The following is a 16,177-nucleotide window of genomic DNA, read 5'->3' as shown; positions in this document are numbered from 1 at the left end:
ACAGGATAACAGACTAACCGGAGAATAAGAAACACAATAACACCGACAGACGAAAAATGAATGTCAAAATAAACAATCCCGCACAAAACAAGGGTGGGACAACCTACATTATATACAGACACTAATTAACTAAACAACACACAGGTGAAACCAATCAGACAAAACCAACAGATACACGAAAAGGGATCGGTAGTGGCTAGTAGGACGGTGACGACGACCGCCGAGCACCGCCTGAACGGGCAGGAGAGCCAACCTCGGCGGAAGTCGTGACACATGGTTTGGTTTTTGTTCTGACATGCACTGTGAACTGGGACCTTATATAGACCTTTCTTATACAGGCCTTTCTAATCGACCTGGCCGGGGTATCCTGGAAGGATATTGATCTCATCCCGTCAGTAGAGGATGCCTGTTTTTTTTTTTAAATGCCTTCCTACCCATCTTAAATAAGCATGCCCCATTCAAGAAATTTAGAACCACGAACAGATATAGCCCTTGGTTCTCCCCAGACCTGACTGCCCTTAAACAACACAAAAACATCCTATGGCATTCTGCATTAGCATCGAACAGCCCCCGTGATATGCAGCTGTTCAGGGAAGCTAGAAACCAGTATACACAAGCAGTTAGAAAAGCCAAGGCTAGCTTTTTCAAGCAGAAATTTGCTTCCTGCAACACTAACTCAAAAAAGTTCTGGGACACTGTAAAGTCCATGGAGAATAAGAACACCTCCTCCCAGCTGCCCACTGCACTGAAGATAGGAAATACTGTCACCACTGATAAATCCACTATAATTGAGAATTTCAATAAGCATTTTTCTACGGCTGGTCATGCTTTCCACCTGGCTACTCCTACCCCGGTCAACAGCACTGCACCCCCCACAGCATTTCGCCCAAGCCTTCCCCATTTCTCCTTCTCCCAAATCCAGTCAGCTGATGTTCTAAAAGAGCTGCAAAATCTGGACCCCTACAAATCAGCCGGGCTAGACTATCTGGACCCCTTCTTTCTAAAATGATCTGCCGAAATAGTTGCCACCCCTATTACTAGCCTGTTCAACCTCTCTTTCGTGTCGTCTGAGATTCCCAAAGATTGGAAAGCAGCTGCGGTCATCCCCCTCTTTAAAGGGGGGGGATCACTCTTGACCCAAACTGCTACAGACCTATATCTATCCTACCCTGCCTTTCTAAGGTCTTCGAAAGCCAAGTCAACAAACAGATTAGCGACCATTTCGAATCTCACCATACCTTCTCTGGTTTCAGAGCTGGTCATGGGTGCACCTCAGCCACGCTCAAGGTCCTAAACGATATATTAACCGCCATCGATAAGAAACATGACTGTGCAGCCGTATTCATTGATCTGGCCAAGGCTTTTGACTCTGTCAATCACCACATCCTCGTCGGCAGACGATTGTCTCGGCTGGTTCACCAACTACTTCTCTGATAGAGTTCAGTGTGTCAAATCGGAGGCTCTGCTGTCCGGACCTCTGGCAGTCTCTATGGGTGTGCCACAGGGTTCAATTCTTGGACCGACTCTCTTCTCTGTATACATCAATGATGTCGCTCTTGCTGCTGGTGAGTCTCTGATCCACCTCTACGCAGACGACACCATTCTGTATACTTCTGGCCCTTCTTTGGACACTGTGTTAACAACCCTCCAGGCAAGCTTCAATACCATACAACTCTCCTTCCGTGGCCTCCAATTGCTCTTAAATACAAGTAAAACTAAATGCATGCTCTACAACCGATCGCTGCCTGCACCTGCCCGCCTGTCCAACATCACTACTCTGACTTAGAATACGTGGACAACTACAAATACCTAGGTGTCTGGTTGGACTGTAAACTCTCCCTCCAGACCCACATCAAACATCTCCAATCCAAAGTTAAATCTAGAATTGGCTTCCTATTTCGCAACAAAGCATTCTTCACTCATGCTGCCAAACATACCCTTGTAAAACTGACCATCCTACCATCCTCGACTTCGGCGATGTCATTTACAAATAGCCTCCAATACCCTACTCAACAAATTGGATGCAGTCTATCACAGTGCAATCCGTTTTGTCACCAAAGCCCCATATACTACCCACCATTGTGACCTGTACCCTCTCGTTGGCTGGCCCTCGCTTCATACTCGTCGCCAAACCCACTGGCTCCATGTCATCTACAAGACCCTGCTAGGTAAAGTCCCCCCTTATCTCAGCTCGCTGGTCACCATAGCATCACCCACCTGTAGCACGCGCTCCAGCAGGTATATCTCTAGGGTCACCCCCAAAACCAATTATTTCTTTGGCCGCCTCTCCTTCCAGTTCTCTGCTGCCAATGACTGGAACGAACTACAAAAATCTCTGAAACTGGAAACACTTATCTCCCTCACTAGCTTTAAGCACCAACTGTCAGAGCAGCTCACAGATTACTGCACCTGTACATAGCCCACCTATAATTTAGCCCAAACAACTACCTCTTTCCCTACTGTATTTATGTTATTTATTTTGCTCCTTTGCACCCCATTATTTCTATTTCTACTTTTCACATTCTTCCACTGCAAATCTACCATTCCAGTGTTTAACTTGCTATATTGTATTTACTTTGCCACCATGGCCTTTTTTTGCCTTTACTTCCCTTATCTCACCTCATTTGCTCACATCGTATATAGTCTTGTTTATACCTTATTATTGACTGCATGTTTGTTTTACTCCATGTGTAACTCTGTGTTGTTGTATGTCGAACTGCTTTGCTTTATCTTGGCCAGGTCGCAATTGTAAATGAGAAGTTGTTCTCAACTTGCCTACCTGGTTAAATAAAGGTGAAATCAAAAATAAATTAAATAAATAGACAGGTGTGTGCCGTTCCAAACCATGTACAATCATGTACAAGTATTTCTGTTTTTATTTTGTATACATTTGCTACAATGTCTAAAAACCTGTCTCCACTTTGTCATTATGGGGTATTGTGTGTAGATTGATGATTTTTTAGATCCATTTTGAATAAGGCTGTAACATAACATGTGGAAAAATTCAAGGGGTGTGAATACGTTCTGAATGCACTGTATAAGAGGCAATCTCTATCATTCATTCATGTTGGGTAAAAATAGGAAAAAGTTAATATTACAACAATATTGTGTGTCTGTGCACAGTCTATCTACGCACTCCCTCAGGGTTTTAATGTAACCACAAATACAATGAAGTAAGGGAACAATGAATGGTAATGTAACATAGACCATACATCACATATCAGTTTGGAGACAGTCTTGACCCACAACTACTGTGGGAAAGACTAAGAGGACATCAATGTGTTGCACAAGAAATATAGAAGAAAAAATATGTTTTCTATAACGGATATGTTTATTGGTCTTTTACAACAGCAACAAAAAAAGTCTAGAAATACAAGAAATAAAAGGAGATGATGAATACCTGGTCGTCAACAGCCAGTCCACTAATAACAACCTTCAGGATGTTAAAGCTTTGAACCCAATGGAATCCTACTTTCTGCCTGGCAGACAGAAGGCTCCATAAATCATTCTGTTATAACACTGGTTCACACCAACACGATGGGAGAGGTGCTTATGGTATAATATGACACTAAAGCTATGAAACTGGTTCAAACACGATACACTTTTTTCCCCTCATGTCTTTATTGTCTTTCAAAAGAAACAGATAAACCTTTTTTCCCCCCAATTTGTTCTGGTTTAAAATAATAAAGACCTCAAATATGTAATTAGTCATTTACAAAATGGTAATTTATGTTTAACATTTAATAATCAAGGCATCAACAAGTGTGCATATTCAAATTGATCGATTGCTCTTCCCTGAACCACTGAATTAAAACCAACGCTCTAACACTCAATAAAACATGAATTACCCTTCTGTAAATCATGCGAATATTATTCAGCCATTTGTAATGTATTGAAATTAAGGTGACACGAGATGTCAAAGAGACCTTTTTGAGTTAAGTATTTTGTACATGGTACAGAAAACATAACTGAATAGCCAGAATTATACATAGCAATATTATAGTATGTCAATGTAACGGGATTCTTCTGTTGAAGGAGAGGCGGACCAAAACGCAGCGTGGTTATTGTGATACATCTTTAATAAAGATGAAAATAGAACAATATACAAAAACGTGAAAAAACGAAAACAGCCCTATCTGGTGTAACCAACACAAAGACAGGAACAATCACCCACAAACCCCAACACCGCCTTTCGTTCCAGTTCTCTGCTGCCTGTGACTGGAACGAATTGCAACAAAAAAAAAATCACTGAAGTTGGAGACTTTTATCTCCCTCACCAACTTCAAACATCTGCTATCTGAGCAGCTAACCGATCGCTGCAGCTGTACATAGTCTATCGGTAAATAGCCCACACATTTTTACCTACCTCATCCCCATGCTGTTTAAATTGATTTACTTTTCTGCTCTTTTGCACACCAATATCTCTACCTGTACATGACCATCTGATCATTTATCACTCCAGTGTTAATCTGCAAAATTGTAATTATTCGCCTACCTCCTCATGCCTTTTGCACACAATGTATAGACTCCCCTTTTTTTCTACTGTGTTATTGACTTGTTAATTGTTTACGCCATGTGTAACTCTGTGTTGTCTGTTCACACTGCTATGCTTTATCTTGGCCAGGTCGCAGTTGCAAATGAGAAATTGTTCTCAACTAGCCTACCTGGTTAAATAAAGGTGAAATCAAATAAAAAAATAAAATAAAAAAACCAAACAGGCTCCCTAAATATGGTTCCCAATCAGAGAGAATGACTAACACCTGCCTCTGATTGAGAACCATATCAGGCCCAAACACAGAAACAGACAAGACATCCAACATAGAATGCCCACTCAGATCACACAAAACATAGAAACATACAAAGCAAACTATGGTCAGGGTGTGACAGTCAAGCACACATTTGGGCTGTCTTTCTGAAAAAAGGGCCTTTGTTCCAAGTCTGACAAACCTAATTCCACACATTATCGTACACCACTTAAAGTAGATTGATATGTCAAATATAAAATGGTGGGTTATTGGACAAGGTTATATTGGTAAAGTTAACAGGGTCTTTTGCTGGTCATATATATAGGGGGAATGCTGAGGCAACATGGCATGGTACAATCTAATTTACTACAAACCTGCTACCAAAGAGTTATTCACAGTTATTTATATACTAAACTAAGTGGATTGCAGTATCTCTATGACAGTGGTGGTTTTGATGAAAACATTTGGTGGGATCATCATTTAGGCTACCAATTAAAAATAATTCCCTCGCTTATGCTGTGCTTTGTTTTACATTTCCTGGTCCAATACTGTACAATCATGAAAGACATGTTTTTACCGACTTGTGTGAGTCGTCCACCTGTGTGCCAGTAAACCAGCTGAAATGACAGAGGTTAATTCTAGCAAGAGGGCTGTTTGATTCTAATGGCTGTTCCAGGGAAGTAGCTTAACATAATTATGGTAAACTCCTGCTACTTGTTTTCGAGTGCCTATGCACACTCAGACGCCTATGCAATTTAAATGCACTTTTATCTGCAATTGATGTTAAAAATGAATCCAAGGCTGGATGTGCGGTATATTCATATAGAGGAGATGATGGATTTGCTTGGCCCTGCAGCTTGCCATAGAAGGGTAAGGCAGAGTAGTGGGGTCCACTGCTGGTGTCTGGGGTTAGGAGGACAGGGGTAAGGTTTGTGGGGGCAGAGGCCATGCTGCGTGTGGGCTGGAGGGAGCGCGTCTACTCTGGTTGGGGAGCTGCTGGCGTCTCGTTGGCATTGGCGTCCGTGGTCTTGTTTTCCACCTCATTGTCAGATAGGAGGTAGAGCGATGTTCCCTCCACCTGCAGCTGACGCCTGCCTGAGCGGCTGGAGGAGAAACTGATGGGGCCTCCACGCCTGCAGGGGACAGAGGGGGCCAGGAGAGGTGGAGAGGTATTAGTAACGAGGACCATCAATTTGGCCAATATACACAACTGTTTGTGTGTGTGTGTGTGTGTGGGGGGGGCTCTAAATACCTGAGGCGGCTCTTGAGTGTGTTGACCTCACGTCTGAGACCCTCGCTGGCCTCAGTGGCATCGTCCAGCTCCCTCTGCAGCTTCCTGTGGTAGGCGTTGGCACGTGTGGCCTCCTCCTCAGCCTCCTCAAGCTGCCTCTTCAGCTGCTTCATGCAAGAGTTGGCCTTCTCCATCTGACCCAGCTAGGAGTCACAACAGACAACAATGATGAACAGTCAATACTAATACTTACAATACTCAGCAGTCCTATGGTCCAGTGGTTACTGGACGACGCTAGGCCAATTCTGCGTCGCCCCATGGACCTCCCGGTCGCTGCCGGTTACGACAGAGCCTGGGCGCGAACCCAGAGTCTCTGATGGCACAGCTGGCGCTGCAGTACAGTACTGCGCCAACCGGGAGGCGAGTGGCACCTTTTCAATGAGGTACGGTCAGAGATTAATATATCCATCTGTGTTAAGGTGCTCCTGACGGTATACGCTGATGAAGACAGTTTGTCGGTCGGAAAGGTTGGATATTTGTCACGGTCGTCCTCTTCATCTGAAGAGGAGAGGCGAGATGGATCGGAGGACCAAAATGCGGCGTGGTATGTGTTCATCATTAATTTTAATAAAGAAAACACTGAACACTAAAACCCTATACAAAAACAATAAACGAAATAACAACCGTGACGCTAATGCGAACTGCGCTGAAACAAACAATCACCCACAAACAAACAGTGCAACCCAGGCTACCTAAGTATGATTCTCAATCAGAGACAACTAACCATACTAGGCCGAAACATAGAAATCCCCAAATCATAGAAAAACAAACATAGACTGCCCACCCCAACTCACGCCCTGACCATACTAAATAATGACAAACAAGGAAATAAAGGTCAGAACGTGACAATATTAGGTTATTAAATTATTGAGTCTGAGTTAGAGTGTCCAGCTCTCCTTTTCTATTTCAAAGGTCCTCCTAACAACCATTGCAAAGCTACGTTCGATCTGTATCAGATGATCGTCAACTGAAGTGAAATAGGCATTTTACTTTCCATAATAAAATGTTACTCTCAAGTATCTTAAGAAGATAGAAGCTAATAAATATGTTTTATGTTTACTGTATATTGTATAGGCTGTAAATGTGTCTTTACGTTTGTCTATTGCTGGCAGCACCAATTCATCGAGTCAAATTCTGTGAATGTGTGAATGTAGGCCACTTGGCCAATAAAAGTTGTTTTGATTCTGATAGACAGTAACGTTACTTCGAATGTCCTAGACTCTTCCCATATCCCAACTCTGAATACACGATAAATTCATTTTGTTAATTATTTTTCAACATTTTGGTGTGTGTGATTTGTTGGCTATTTACGCTGGTAACGCATAGACAGGCGCATCATCATTTGGTTTATGACATCACAATGTGAAATAGGCAACATATTTTGATGTTCTGCAAACCCAGGCATAGTCTACAAATACACTGAAATGGGATGTTTGTGTTGCTGTAAAAAGGTATATGTCTATTCTGGGCTAGAATTTGTCTAATTCTGTTACGCTTTAGAGTATATTCTATTCTTTTCAGCTATTCCTAGTTGTTTCATTGTCTATTTATGTGTGCCAAATGGCAGGATTTGGGACAGAGGGTATAACTGTATGATGGTTACAATGGTTTTATTTTTGCTATTTGTCTGCCTATGATACAGAATTCAATATGATTGGGCGACAAATTCTTTATTTTATGGTCAGATAATGTTTATTTTTTTTATTTTACCTTTATATTACTAGGCAATTTGTGACATTTGCTGCTAGTTCAAATATAACATATATAATGTTTCTCCAAACAGAAAAAGAAGTGCAGAGTTCGCCTCGGGATTGGGAGCCGCTGTCCATCGCCGTTCCCAATCCCACCCAAACTGACGTCATTGGATGCCAGCATGGTAACTGCGTCAGTTTGGAAAAACCGGGAGAAGAAGAACGTAAAGGATCACGACCAACTTGATTCTTCCTTTGTCTCTTCTTTCCATTTGAAACCGTCTACAACATCTCTGACGCCCCTCAACCCCTTGTCTGGCCGAACACCAATCGGCACTCCATCCCCCTCACCCCCTGGATCCCCTGCCAGATCCCCTTCCACTCTCTCCAAGTTCTTCGGCCTCTCTTGCCTCTCCTCTCTCCACATGTCATCTCTCTCTTCTTCTTCTTCTTCTTCTTCTTCAGAGGAAGGATCACAGACCTCCTCCCCTTTTAGTGCATCTTCTGTTTCCCTGGCTGTCTCAACTCAGTTTTCCTCCTCTGCCACTCCCCCCAGTCCTGCCTGCCCTTCCTCCACAACCCACGTCTCCTCCCCTGCCCCCCAGTCCTCCTCTCCAAACCCCCTGGACCACCATGGAGAGACCAACAAAGACAGTGAGACTGCCAGGTACTGCAGCCTGATATCACATTTCATGCCAACCATTGAAATGAAAAAGCCAATATAATATAGCTAACCTAATGCATATGTCTGTGTGTCTTTACAGAGATCTTATGAGCTCTGAGGTCAAAGAGGTGGGAGCAGTTGTTCCAAAGAGAATGATACCCCTATTTGCTGGCATTGCAGGTCTGTAAACGGGTGCCATTTTTTGGTGCTATTTTTCTCAATTCATCTTTGACAAAGCTTCTCTCTTACCGCTCTCCGTCTCTCTGTCTCTCTCTGCAGAGGCCTCCATTGACCTGAAGGCTTCCTCTGTCTCCTTGGAGAGGTAAGTACTGTAGACAATAGCCACCTTCATCTCACTCAACTCTACATAAGAGTGGTCACTCACACCCTGACATGGTAAGGAATATATGTATGCCTGTACATTAAAACAGTGTTCAAACAGACGGATTGGTGTTGAGCTACTGCTACTGAGGCCTCTACCCTGTCTCTCTTCCTCCAGGCCATTGGTCAGGTCTCGGGAAGCCATGGCTCGCCTCCCCAACCTGGTCAGCAAGAGTAGCACCCAGCTGGGGGAGCAGAGCTGCACAGACGAGGGCGAAGACAACACCAAGCTCTTCGGGTAAAACAAACACACACACACACACACACACACACACACACACACACACACACACACACACACACACACACACACACACACACACACACACACACACACACACACACACACACACACACACACACACACACACACACACCTACTCTTATCTCTGAGCTCTGCTTTTTGTTTTAAATAATTCAGTGTGGTACTCAGAGTTATCTTGTGTTCATGCCTTACAAATACATTCATTACTTTACCTTTGGTCCACAGTTCAGATATTAGTGTGTATCTGATGGCTTCTTTCCCACAGGTTGCCTAATATTGGCAACACCTGCTTCATGAACTCTGCTCTGCAGTGCCTGCTGGGGCTGCCAGCATTTTGCAGAGACATCCTGAGACAGCAGAACATCTGGAGTTCCTCCCCCTCCTCTAAACTGCTATGGTATACAGCCTCGCTCTCACCCTCCTGTCCCACCTGTACACACACTGACCCACCCACCTAGACGCTTATAGTTACAGTACACAAGTTCCGCCTCGATGTATGTGTCAGTGGAGGCTGCTGAGGGGAGGACGGCTCGTAATGATGTCTGAAACGGAACAAATGGAATGGCATCAAACACATGGAAACTATATGTTTGATATATTTGATAGCATTCCACTGATTCCGCTCCAGCCATTACCACGAACCCGTCCTCCCCAATTAAGGTGCCATCAACCTCCTGTGGTATGTATGTATGTATGTATTTATCTATTTATCTATGTATGTATTTATCTATTTATGTATGTGTGCTAAACAAAAATATAAACGCAACATGCAACAATTTCAAAGATTTTACTCAGTTACAATTCATATAAGGAAATTAGTCTATTGAAATAAATTCATTAGGCCATAATCTATGGATTTCACGACTGAGCAAGGGTGCAGCCATGGGTGGGGCTGGGAGGGCATAGGCCCACCCACTGGGGAGTTAGGCGCAGCCGATCAGAATGAGATTTCCCCACAAAAGAGCTTTATTACAGACAGAAGTACTCCTCAGCACCCCCTCAGACGATGCCGCAGGTGAAGAAGCTGGATATGGAGGTCCTGGGCTTGTGTGGTTACACGTGGTCTGCGGTTGGGAGGCCGGTTGGACATACTGCTAAATTTTCTAAAACAATGTTGGAGATGGCTTATGGTATAGAAATGAACATTCAATTCTCTGGCAATAGCTCTGGTGGAGATTCCTGCTGTCAGCATGCTAATTGCACACTCCCTCAAAACCTGAGACATCTGTGGTATTGTGTTGTGTAACAAAACTGCACATTTTAGAGTGGCCTTTTATTGTCCTCAGCACAAGGTGCACCTGTGTAATGATCATGCTGTTTAATCAGCTTCTTGATATGCCACCTGTCAGGTGGATGGATTATCTTGGCAAAGGATAAATGCTCACTAACAGATATGCAAACAAATCTGTGCACAGAAATAAGCTTTTTTGTGCGTATGGAAAATGTATAGGATCTTTTATTTCAGCTCATGAAACATGGGACCAATACTTCACATGTTGCATTTATATTTTTGTTCAGTATACTGTATGTATGTATGTATGTGTGTGTGTATGTATGTATGTATGTATGTATGTATGTATGTATGTATGTATGTATGTATGTATGTATGTATGTATGTATGTATGTATGTATGTATGTATGTATGTATGTATGTATGCATGTATTTATGTACAGTGGGGCAAAAAAGTATTTAGTCAGCCACCAATTGTGCAAGTTCTCCCACTTAAAAAGATGGGAGAGGCCTGTAATTTTCATCATAGGTACACTTCAACTATGACAGAAAAAAAATCCAGAAAATCACATTGTACGAATTTTTATGAATTTATTTGCAAATTATGGTGGAAAATAAGTATTTGGTCACCTACTAACAAGCAAGATTTCTGGCTCTCACAGACCTGTAACCTCTTATTTTAGAGGCTCTTCTGTCCTCCACTCGTTACCTGTATTAATGGCACCTGTTTGAACTTGTTATCAGTATAAAAGACACCTGTCCACAACCTCAAACAGTCACACTCCAAACTCCATTATGGCCAAGACCAAAGAGCTGTCAAAGGACACCAGAAACAAAATTGTAGACCTGCACCAGGCTGGGAAGACTGAATCTGCAATAGGTAAGCAGCTTGGTTTGAAGAAATCAACTGTGGGAGCAATTATTAGGAAAGGGAAGACATACAAGACCACTGATAATCTCCCTCAATCTGGGGCTCCACGCAAGATCTCACCCGTGGGGTCAAAATGATCACAAGAACAGTGAGTAAAAATCCCAGTACCACACTTTGGTCCCAGCTCTCTGCAGGTCATTCACTAGGTCCCCCACCTAGTGAATGACCTGCAGAGAGCTGGGACCAAAGTAACAAAGCCTACCATCAGTAACACACTACGCCGCCAGGGACTCAAATCCTGCAGTGCCAGACGTGTCCACCTGCTTAAGCCAGTACATGTACAGGCCCGTCTGAAGTTTGCTAGAGAGCATTTGGATGATCCAGAAGAAGATTGGGAGAATGTCATATGGTCAGATGAAACCAAAATGCTGAGTTGCATCCAAAGAACACCATACCTACTGTGAAGCATGTTTTTCTGCAAAGGGACCAGGACGACTGATCTGTGTAAAGGAAAGAATGAATGGGGCCATGTATCATGAGATTTTGAGTGAAAACCTCCTTCCATCAGCAAGGGCATTGAAGATTAAACGTGGCTTGGTCTTTCAGCATGACAATGATCCCAAACACACCGCCTGGGCAACGAAGGAGTGGCTTCGTAAGAAGCATTTCAAGGTCCTGGAGTGGCCTAGCCAGTCTCCAGATCTCAACCCCATAGAAAATCTTTGGAGGGAGTTGAAAGTCTGTGTTGCCCAGCAACAGCCCCAAAACATCATTGCTCTAGTGGAGATCTGCATGGAGGAATGGACCAAAATACCAGAAACAGTGTATGAAAACCTTATGAAGACTTACAGACAACGTTTGACCTCTGTCATTGCCAACAAAGGGTATATAACAAAGTTTTGAGATAAACTTTTGTTATTGACCAAATACTTATTTTCCACCATAATTTGCAAATAAATTCATAAAAAATCCTACAAAGTGATTTTCTGGATTTTATTTCTCATTTTGTCTGTCATAGTTGAACTGTACCTATGATGAAAATTACAGGCCTCTCTCATCTTTATAAGTGGGAGAACATGCACAATTGGTGGCTGACTAAATAATGTTTTGCCCCACTGTATGTATGTATGAATGTAAGTATGTAGGATGGATGGATTTATATTGTCCTTCGTACACTCTTAGTGCCTCATATGATTTTTAAGATAAAACCACACCCAACTCAGCTTCTGATTAACACCAGAGATGATTTCCTGTCACAGCCAGGAATCAGTTGAATCATATTTGATCAGAGGCTAAAGTAGAAGCACAGAGCTAATCTGTGGCCAAGGTGAGAGAGTGAAACCTGAATGCATGCTCTTTGTCTCCCTCCACAGCTGCTTTGCCAAGTTACATCAGGCCAGGCTTTCTGGAGGCACTGTTAATGCTAAGAACAAGGAAAATAAGAAAATCCTTCAAACAGTCAAGCGCTGTCTTTCCGTTGTCAATGAGGACTATGAGGAAGACTATGAACAGGTAAGATATTATTTGCTAAAAGACTCACTTAACAATAAACCTGGGACACGTGACAGTGTTTTTCCTCAGCTCTGTTTCAGTTGTAGTTGTTGATGTATTTTCTGCTTCTTTCCCATTCTTCTCTTAGGATGCCCATGAATGTGTGTTGCTCCTCCTCTTTCAGCTGAAGGAGGAGGGTATGGCATTAAAGGGCTCACCAGAGCCATACACCTGCCCCGTGAAGCAGTTAGAATTCAAGCTGAAGACTTCCCGTACCTGCACCAGGTAACAGCTGTCATTTGTATACGGTGTACCTTGATGTCATCACATTTGTGAGGAGGTTTAATGTCAGCATAACATGCAGGATACAGAGGTAAAGCATTAAGATAGTGTGTAGAGGGATCAAAAGGTTTGTGTTGGATAGCTGATGCATTTCTCTCCGTACTTCTGAAGCTGTGGAGTTATAGTGTATGGTCAGGAGGATTATAATCACCTGTCACTGAGCCTGAGCCATTACCTGCCACACAGCCTGGACCTCTACTTTAAGGTCAGCACTTAGCTTAAACCAAGAGTTAGTATGTCAAGGAACACTATCATTAATGTCATAATGTTCATAATTGTATTGCTATCCTTTGTCACCTAGCCATCTGCGTTAGAGTGTGCATGCAGGGTGTGCTCAGGCAGCACGGCATCTGTGACTAGGCACTTCCTCACGCTGCCCCGGTGAGTCCCTCCATCATCATCTCAGATTACAATTGACAGTCCTGATCTAACTCACCAAACTGGGTTATTGATTTGAGTACAAGACTGATTCCTTTGTCTGTGTGAACGCCTGCCTGCTCGTCTGTGTATGTGAATGTTTGTCTGTCTGTCTGTCTGTCTGTCTTTGTGAATGCCTGCCCGCCTGCCTGTCTGTCTCTGAGCAGGGTCCTAATGCTTCATATCAAGCGATTTACTGCAGGTGACTGGGAGCCAGAGAAGGTGGATGATCCCATGTCCATCCCTGCAGAAATAACCCTCCCAGCCGTATGTGGGAAGACAGCCCATGTCCAGTCTGGAGCCAGGTTGGTTTACACTCTGTTTGGGCACATTGCACATTGAGTAGCCAACACACACCATGATTTTCACACACTAGATATTTATTTTCAATGCCATCAATTTACACAGGGCAAGCTCCCTGGGTAGAAACAACATGGACAACACACCTGCAAACTCCCCGAAAGGCACCCTTGATAGACCAGGTAGGACATTGTGTTATTGACATCATGCAGAACACCCTCTCATGAAACAGGACTGTTGAGGAAAAAAGTGGGAAGCTGAAGTTAAGAGTATATTTGTTGATGGGTTTCCACTTCACTTTCTGGTTTGTATTTACACTATATTTGATATACCCCCACCAGCTTCAAATTCCTCTGACCAGCTAGAGAAACCAGCTGACAGTGAGAAAAAGCAGCAGGCAGCCGCTGTGGTGAGGAGAGAGAGAGAGAGAGAGAGAGAGAGAGAGAGAGAGAGAGAGAGAGAGAGAGAGAGAGAAATAAAGAACAGATAATTAGATCCAGTTGAGATAGTGGGCGGATCAAGATAAGGCAGTTATAGAAGGCACCCCTATCCTGTAGACAAAATAACAATCCTATTATTAAATGTGTTTCCTTACAGAGACACCAGCCAGACAATATCTACAAATTGTCAAGTGTGATCTCACATCTGGGAGACAACATGTATACAGGTATGCAGGCATGCAGGTAGGCAGGCACGCAGGTATGCAGGCACGCACACACAATTATGAAAGCTTAATGTACACTCTATTTTGTTTCCCTTGTTCCCTAGGCCACTACATCAGTGATGTTTTGGACAGCCGTGGCAGTGGGTGGCTCTGCCTGGATGACGCACATGTCTTGAGGACAGATGAGGCCACTGTGCTGAAGGAGATTGCACAGACTGCCTACATCCTGTTCTATGTCTGCAGGTAAGGCTCTAGGCCACAAATATGAGAAGAATGTCACAAATGGAGTCAATGACGACAATGAGTCATCAAGAAAAAAAAGTGTTTACCAAAGCTAGAAAGATGATTCATTGACCACGCATTAAGAGTTATCCCTTTAACCTGTAATCCCTCTGTATGTGTTATTTTTCAGACATTGTATGTACATGTAAGATCTCCCTGTCATTTCTCATTAAAGTGGAGCAGGTGAAGGAGACCAGGCCCCTCACTACCAGGAGAAGGACCAGGAGAACCCATCATTAAACTCAGGGAGTGGCACAGCGCTCAGGGACCACCTGGAGTAGCACCTACCACACACCAAGAAACATCAGATTAATCGAATTAGGCTGCCCTACACCACCATCAACTGCCTTAGACCACCATCAAGCTGCCCTAGACCACCATCAGACTGCCCTACTCCACCATCAAGCTGCCCTAGACCACCATCAAGCTGCCCTACACCACCATCAAGCTGCCCTACTCCACCATCAAGCTGCCCTAGACCCCCATGAAGCTGCCCTACACCACCATCAAGCTGCCCTAGACCACCATCAAGCTGCCCTAGACCCCCATCAAGCTGCCCTAGACCCCCATCAAGCTGCCCTACACCACCATCAAGCTGCCCTACACCACCATCAAGCTGCCCTACACCACCATCAAGCTGCCCTACACCACCATCAAGCTGCCCTAGACAACCATCAAGCTGCCCTAGACCACCATCAATTATCCCTACACCACCATCAAGCTGCCCTATACCACCATCAGACTATCCTAGACCATTAGGACATCACGCTGGCCTAAACCACCTAGACACCAAGCTGCACTAGACCACCAGAACACCAGGCTGCCCTAGACCACCAGAACACCAGGCTGCCCTAGACCACCTGGACATCAGGGTGCCCTAGACCACCAGGCTGCCCTAGACCACCAGAAGAAACAGCCTACACCACAAAGCATGTACCCACTCTAGGCCATCTACTGTATGTTTACAATTATATAAATATAAAACATCTCACCGACCGAGTGCAATTAATGTTCTTTTACTGTACATGGTAGTGAATAAATGTACCTACAGTGCATTCAGAAAGTATTCAGATCCCTTGACTTGTTCCACATTTAGTTAAGTTACAGCCTTATTCTAAAATGGATTAATTATTTTTTTCTTCTTCTCATCAATCTACCCCATAATGACAGCAAAAACAGGTTTTTAGATTTTTTTGCAAATTTTTCAAGGAAACATAAAGCTAAACTATCACATATACATAAGAATTCAGACCCTTTACTCAGTACTTTGTTGAAGCACCTTTGGCAGCGATTACAGCCTCAAGTTTTCTTGGGTATGACACTATAAGCTTAGCACATCTGTATTTGGGGAGTTTCTCTCATTCTTCTCTGCAGATCCTCTCAAGCTCTGTCAGGTTGGATGGGGAGCATCGCTGCACAGCTATTTTCAGGTCTCCAGAGATGTTCAATCAGGTTCAAGTCCGGGCTCTGGCTGGGCCACTCAAGGACATTCAGAGACTTGTCCCCAAGCCACACCTGCGTTGTCTTGGCTGTGTGCTAAGG

The 16,177-nt window shown here is 43.6% G+C and overlaps 2 protein-coding genes across 6 annotated transcripts; one reads left to right on the top strand and one right to left on the bottom strand.

Moving 5' to 3' along the window:
• Positions 1-5,150: 5,150 nt before the first annotated feature.
• On the bottom strand, positions 5,151-6,523 carry LOC116375886 (myosin heavy chain, embryonic smooth muscle isoform-like). 2 transcript variants are annotated; one of them, XM_031834395.1, is made up of 3 exons: positions 6,408-6,523; positions 5,998-6,179; positions 5,151-5,878 (listed from the first exon to the last, which is right to left on the bottom strand). In XM_031834395.1, exons 2-3 carry the CDS (start codon positions 6,168-6,170, stop codon positions 5,722-5,724), a joined length of 330 nt encoding a protein of 109 aa, XP_031690255.1. In that variant the 5' UTR covers positions 6,171-6,179; positions 6,408-6,523; the 3' UTR covers positions 5,151-5,721. The 2 variants fall into 2 exon arrangements, with proteins under 2 accessions (XP_031690255.1, XP_031690254.1); XM_031834394.1 differs by lacking the exon at positions 6,408-6,523 and having other exon boundaries at positions 5,998-6,351.
• On the top strand, positions 6,471-15,621 carry LOC116375884 (ubiquitin carboxyl-terminal hydrolase 37-like). Of its 4 annotated transcripts, XM_031834389.1 has the most exons (16): positions 6,471-6,580; positions 7,820-8,394; positions 8,492-8,571; positions 8,671-8,713; positions 8,891-9,010; positions 9,303-9,434; positions 12,513-12,651; positions 12,779-12,915; positions 13,084-13,177; positions 13,274-13,353; positions 13,557-13,694; positions 13,798-13,871; positions 14,031-14,098; positions 14,287-14,356; positions 14,458-14,596; positions 14,811-15,059. In XM_031834389.1, exons 2-16 carry the CDS (start codon positions 7,910-7,912, stop codon positions 14,914-14,916), a joined length of 1,905 nt encoding a protein of 634 aa, XP_031690249.1. In that variant the 5' UTR covers positions 6,471-6,580; positions 7,820-7,909; the 3' UTR covers positions 14,917-15,059. The 4 variants fall into 4 exon arrangements, 2 of the variants coding, with proteins under 2 accessions (XP_031690249.1, XP_031690250.1); XR_004211305.1 differs by lacking the exon at positions 14,031-14,098 and having other exon boundaries at positions 14,811-15,621; XR_004211304.1 differs by lacking the exon at positions 14,031-14,098 and having other exon boundaries at positions 14,287-14,372; positions 14,811-14,927.
• Positions 15,622-16,177: the final 556 nt, after the last annotated feature.

This window comes from Oncorhynchus kisutch, linkage group LG10, assembly GCF_002021735.2.
Source record: "Oncorhynchus kisutch isolate 150728-3 linkage group LG10, Okis_V2, whole genome shotgun sequence".
In the NCBI taxonomy this organism is placed as follows: Eukaryota; Metazoa; Chordata; class Actinopteri; order Salmoniformes; family Salmonidae; genus Oncorhynchus; species Oncorhynchus kisutch.
This window is presented reverse-complemented; position numbering and strand designations above follow the sequence as displayed.

Bases quoted from the DNA above. Each gene is read 5' to 3' on its own strand.
- LOC116375884 (XM_031834389.1), top strand. From the start codon at position 7,910: ATGGTAACTGCGTCAGTTTGGAAAAACCGGGAGAAGAAGAACGTAAAG. The intron at 8,395-8,491 runs GTACTGCAGCCT...GTGTCTTTACAG, and splicing joins AAAGACAGTGAGACTGCCAG to AGATCTTATGAGCTCTGAGG. The intron at 8,572-8,670 runs GTCTGTAAACGG...CTCTCTCTGCAG, and splicing joins CCTATTTGCTGGCATTGCAG to AGGCCTCCATTGACCTGAAG.
- LOC116375886 (XM_031834395.1), bottom strand. From the start codon at position 6,170: ATGGAGAAGGCCAACTCTTGCATGAAGCAGCTGAAGAGGCAGCTTGAG. The intron at 5,879-5,997 runs GTATTTAGAGCC...TGTCCCCTGCAG, and splicing joins ACACTCAAGAGCCGCCTCAG to GCGTGGAGGCCCCATCAGTT.